General features: G+C 44.1%; 1 protein-coding gene across 1 annotated transcript in view; it reads left to right on the forward strand.

Moving 5' to 3' along the window:
* Positions 1-4,893, forward strand: part of kdrl (kinase insert domain receptor like) — an 81,176-nt gene extending 76,283 nt beyond the window's left edge. Inside the window, exon 30 of the mRNA XM_054791712.1 lies at positions 2,759-4,893. Within this exon, the coding sequence (XP_054647687.1) occupies positions 2,759-2,924 (166 nt within the window). The 3' untranslated portion in view covers positions 2,925-4,893. The remainder of the gene's footprint in view (positions 1-2,758) is intronic.
* The last annotated feature ends 1,107 nt before the right edge of the window (positions 4,894-6,000 follow it).

Genomic DNA, 6,000 nt, shown 5'->3' on the forward strand with positions numbered 1-6,000 from the left:
AGCGTTACATCGTACAGGGTGGGTGTCTTCAGGCTGACATGTTAGCGTTACATCGTACAGGGTGGGTGTCTTCAGGCTGACATGTTAGCGTTACATCGTACAGGGTGGGTGTCTTCAGGCTGACATGTTAGCGTTACATCGTACAGGGTGGGTGTCTTCAGGCTAACATGTTAGCGTTACATCGTACAGGGTGGGTGTCTTCAGGCTGACATGTTAGCGTTACATCGTACAGGGTGGGTGTCTTCAGGCTGACATGTTAGCGTTACATCGTACAGGGTGGGTGTCTTCAGGCTAACATGTTAGCGTTACATCGTACAGGGTGGGTGTCTTCAGGCTAACATGTTAGCGTTACATCGTACAGGGTGGGTGTCTTCAGGCTAACATGTTAGCGTTACATCGTACAGGGTGGGTGTCTTCAGGCTAACATGTTAGCGTTACATCGTACAGGGTGGGTGTCTTCCATAAAAAAAGATAGCGTTTGTGAGGAGTCCTTATCGTATGAGAGGCTTGAGGGATCCTTGCTAACTTGTATCAAGCACTCAGAAGACTTCATACTCGTCCAGAAGGCATTCAGGCGGCAGCCCCCAGCCCCGCCCCGCTCCGCCCCTGTTGTGCTGTGACCCTTTGACCTCCAGAGAGCAGCGCTGGGAACTTCATAGGAAGTCACAAAGACAATTACTCACTCATTCACCGAGCAGCAAATGAAGCGAAAAGCTGCCCTATGATTGGTTACATAACGTGGAAGACTGGCTTCCCATTGGACAGAAAGAAAGTTGTCATCTAGCGTGTACGGGTCCTATACACAGTACTACACACCCCTGTGCAGTACCTACAGTACTACACACCCCTGTGCAGTAACTACAGTACTACACACCCCTGTGCAGTACCTACAGTACTACACACCCCTATGCAGTACCTACAGTACTACACACCCCTATGCAGTACCTACAGTACTACACACCCCTATGCAGTACCTACAGTACTACACAACCCTGTGCAGTACCTACAGTACTACACACCCCTATGCAGTACCTACAGTACTACACACCCCTATGCAGTACCTACAGTACTACACACCCCTATGCAGTACCTACAGTACTACACACCCCTGTGCAGTACCTACAGTACTACACACCCCTATGCAGTACCTACAGTACTACACACCCCTATGCAGTACCTACAGTACTACACAACCCTGTGCAGTACCTACAGTACTACACACCCCTATGCAGTAACTAGCATGTATGCGTGTGTAGTACTGTGTACAGTACTACACACGCCTATGGAATGAAGCAGTGAAGTCATTCATCAGGCACATTTCTTGGCGAAGGGCTTTTTGGATTCATTCATTCATGAACGTGTGTGATGACGTCTTTATTCATCAGTCATTAGCCTTTATTTGCTTTCCAGGCCGTGTTTTAAGAAGGGGTGCAGGACGGGGCCCCTATGAGTGCTTTAGGACATCATAGCAATAAATGCAACAACAACAGAACCCATCATTTCCAAAAACGCTCCAATGAGGCGAGGTTACCCGTACCCGCACCGCACGGGTGAGCAAACCAAGCGCTCCCTTTTCCTCCTGCCGGTGACGTTAACGGCCCATCGTAACGTCTCCTGAGCTCACTCGTAACTTCTCCCACGGCGTTTGAAAAGTGCAAAATGTTTGCCAGAGACCTCCGTGGCGTCACGGCGGCTGCTCGCACCGCTGGAAGCGTGTTGTCTTATTTAGGTCTAATATGTCTTATTCTATATGTCTTATTATGTCTACTATATTGGGTAATAGGGTGACTATAGGGCTGTTACGTCATGTCTAGAGGGCTCTAATCATGTTAAACATCCTATTCACAAGTGCTAAACAGGTTTTCTGTGCTATAAGTACAAAAATATTCCATTTATAAATAAGGACTCCTACTTGGTAAAAATTCACTTATCACACGGTCGGTTGTGGAACCAATTTGCCTCCTTAAACGAGGGATTACTGCATTGCACAACACAGCAGTAACAGAACCAGCGGGAATGATACTTCAAATGGTACAGTTGTGTTACATCAAGTTGCCTACAGCCACAGCTATTCCGCTGTTTTAGGACCTGGCACTACAACTCAAACCAAAACGGACTCTAACCAAGGCATGTTTTCCCATAGAAAATCATGTAAACGGAATTCATCCGTTCTAGCCATATTGCACGCTAACCAGGCGGGCTAACACAATATTTTAGCATCATGGATGTTAACTGAAAAAATGCACTAACTGGGTCGGACATTAACCAAGGTACCACTGCATTTGCTTTTGAAGACCCTGCGGCCTAAATCTAACCTAGCTCCAATTCTAACCCAACTCATAATCCTAATCCTAGTTCCAACCCTAGCCTGAATCCTAATCCTACCTTAATCCTCACTCCAACCCTAACCCCAATCCTAACCTAGCACCAAACTAACCCTCCCCCAAACCTATCCCTACCCTAATCCTAACTCCAACCTTAATCCTACCCCTAATCCTAACCTAGCTCCAAACCTAACCCAATCCTAACTCCAACCCTAACCCAACCTCTAACTCTCATTTATCCCCAATCTTAACCTTAGTTCAATCCTGAACCTAACCTCGGTCCTAGCCCAATCCTAGTCCTAATCCCAACCCTCCCCTCATGCGTGGTGGACAACCACATTGTTTTCTAAGCATTAGTGGACTGAAGAAAGCACACAGGTTGTTTTGAGTCCAGCGTGCACGCTATGCTAACCTAGTGTTGTGTGTGTGTGCAGCATGAAGGCAGCGAGCAAGAGCAAAGAGTCGGTGCTGACCGACCCAAACGTCCCCGAGGCTCTGGACTTAAGTCTGGACGACTCGGCGTTGGACGCCGACCTGGAGTGTCACAGCCCGCCGCCTGACTACAACTACGTGGTGCGCTACTCCACGCCACCCGTGTAACCTGCGCCCTGCACTGACTGACTGGCAGCCTGCGGGTCACCAGCCGCTTTTGTGGACGCTTGTGCACCGAGCGTGGAGACGAGGAGGCGTGCGTTGCTGTGAAATGGCCGACGAGTCGACCGCGCCGCAGACTTTTGCAAGTGTTCCACAGGTGATGACAGGCTCAGGTATTCCAGTCAGCTTTATCGGGCTCTTCTGGCGGCTACTGTGAAGTCACTCCACAAAAATAGCATCATCAGGTCGTCATCCCGCTGATGACGCTAAAAGATCAACTTACTTAGGAGGGAACTTCAAGTCACAAATGAATGGAACTTTTACTTTTCTTCTTACACTTTAAATCAGGGGTGTCCGAACACGATGGGCTTTTGTCAAGAGGCTAAAACCAACCCTTGTCCACAGGGAGGGGCGATTCATTGAAAAATAACCAAAACCGACATGGAGAGCTTCTCATTGACGTCGATTGTTTCCATTAGGTTGGTTATTTCGCCATCTTGCTAGGTCTAGCATGCCAGCGTTCGCATTGCTAACATGCTAATATTAGCATAGTAGCATTTTCTGCCATTTTTTGAGTATTAACATACACAGACACTTTGCGCTACCATGCTAGGTGTTGCTTTTATTAGCTGTTTTTATAAGTACAAACATATAGAAACACTTAATGCGATCATTAATTAATTAAGTTAATGTTAGCATGCTAATGTTAGCATTGCTAGCATGCTGACATTAGCATAGTATCATTTTCAGCCATTTTCATACGTGTTAACATTGGCAAGCACCTCGTGCCATCATGCTAGGTTTAGCATTGCCAACATGCTAACAGCGTATTAACATTTTAGCTGTTTTCATGAGTAGAATCTTATATCAACATGTGAGTGCTATCATGTTAGGTGTTAGCATGTTAGTGCTAGCATGCTAATATTAGCATAATGGCATGTTTTTAGATTAACATACGCAGAATTAACAGCCTGTTGTAACTTCCCCTGAGACTTTGCGTGCTAGTTGTACCAAATGCTCTGCGATTCCCCCCCCTTTGGATACCCCTGCTTTAAATTGAGTTTCTCCTCCTGTCCATTGAAGGACTTCTTTATGAATTGTATTTTCTTGTTAAAAGAAAAACACATGAAGTGAGAAACACAATTAGGATGTCTCCCCACACCCGGCCCCCACTGCCATTAAACATGAAGCATGTATTTATTTCTGTTGTCAACACTGTCAGTCAGTAAGTACATAAGGTGTGTGATATTTAACCAAAGGTTAGCATCCCGTCCCATCACTGCACTGCCAGAAGTGAAGTGCTGGCTCACCCCCCGGAAGGATTTCGGCAGGTTCCCTCCATCGTTGTGATAATGAAAGGTTTGCAGGGCAGCTCTTACATGGTTTGGTCAATTGAAACCCCCTTGTTTTGACAGCATTGTCTTCAAAGTGTTGAATGAAAGTACCGTGGAGCAAACCAACGCACACACCTTCTTTCACCAACACACAGGAAGTCACTCTGTGATCATCAATACATCAACAAGTCATCCACCGTGGAACATTTTACAAGCAGAGGAAGTGATTATGCACTGATACTTTATCATGTTTTTCTATTCTAATTGTATCTTACATTTTTATGAAATAGTGTTGAGGGTCACACGTCCGCTTACATTTAACTCCTTAACTCCTTCACTAGCTTTTTTAACATTTGACAGTATTTTTCCTGTTTGTTGTAAAGTCCAAGCTTCATGTCAGCTTCATGTCAGCTTCATGTCAGCTTCATGTCAGCTTCATGTCAGCGTATTTGAAATGAAGAATGAACACATCTCATCTGGATGTTGTTGTTTTTTTGTTTTTTTTAATGGAACAGATGTAATAACCTGCAGCAGTTAAAAGCGTGTTGTTTATTTTTCATCCACTTCCTTTCACAAGCTTTATGATTATTATTGTTCCCAAGCACTGTTACTGGACATAAATAAAGATTTATATATTTATACTTGAAATGCTCTCTTGACTCTTGCTTCATCGCTGCACCTATTTAAGCTGAATGATTTGTCTACTGGTTTATTGGTATTGTTTTTAACATTTTAATGAACATAAATACCGCAGTGTATAAAACAATGTAATTCATGTTTATAGATCGCAACAAAAATTTGAAGGATTTTTTTACATTTTCTTTTTTAGTAACAAGAAGTTTATTTCCAATGAAATTGGCAATAGAAGCGATACAATCATAGTGTGAGAACATGGGAGCAACAAAATAACAGAAATAAGACCAAAAAAAAGAACAAAAACAAATGACGGGGTAGGCAAAAAGGACAATTTAACAACAGAGAGTTACAAATTGAAGTATCTTATTTGGGACTTTTTGGTCTTTAGGTAAAATTTGAAGTCATTATGTTTGGTGGGGCTTTTTAATATTTTGATTTCTGCACATAGAGTTTTGCTACTGTGCTGTTCTGTATTTTACAAGATTCGCTACGTTGTGACGATGTCGTTATGTCTTATCAGTGAAAGGCCCCACACTGAAAAGCTTAGGTGTCCCAGAATTGCCTGTCAATAAATGTTCAAAAGGCAGACATTAGCACCAGATATCTGGAGAACACTTTGAAAGGGGCGAGTTTTTCAATCATTTAGGAAGTCGTGTGGTCCGTGGAATCGTACAAACATACGTGACAAATACGGACATCAACAGAAGTTGTGTTAAAACACGTCAACATTAGCAAAAGGCGCATTCTTTACATTCGCTAAACCATGGAGCTCACAAAAAACTTTAACAGCCATCTGAAGCGCTAGCAGTGCGCCGAAAAATACAAAAGGTTTGCCAGAGACTTCCATGGCGTCACACCGGCTGCTGGGAGAGTGTGCCCGAATACGGTGCACCTTGCTGGGCCACAGCAGGTGGCTCCTCCCCCTCTATACTCTGGTTCTCCTGATAGTAGTGATGTGGTAGTAGTGATGTCATCATATTTCATTAGGACTAATCAACAGGTACTAATTAGTTCCAGTCCTTCTTACCTCCACGTGTGCACAAACTACACTTCCATCTCCATTTTAAATAAATCGATCGGTTATTGGTATCATATCGGTCTTGAGAAGCAGA

This window comes from Dunckerocampus dactyliophorus, chromosome 11 (assembly GCF_027744805.1).
Source record: "Dunckerocampus dactyliophorus isolate RoL2022-P2 chromosome 11, RoL_Ddac_1.1, whole genome shotgun sequence".
NCBI classification, from domain to species: domain Eukaryota; kingdom Metazoa; phylum Chordata; class Actinopteri; order Syngnathiformes; family Syngnathidae; genus Dunckerocampus; species Dunckerocampus dactyliophorus.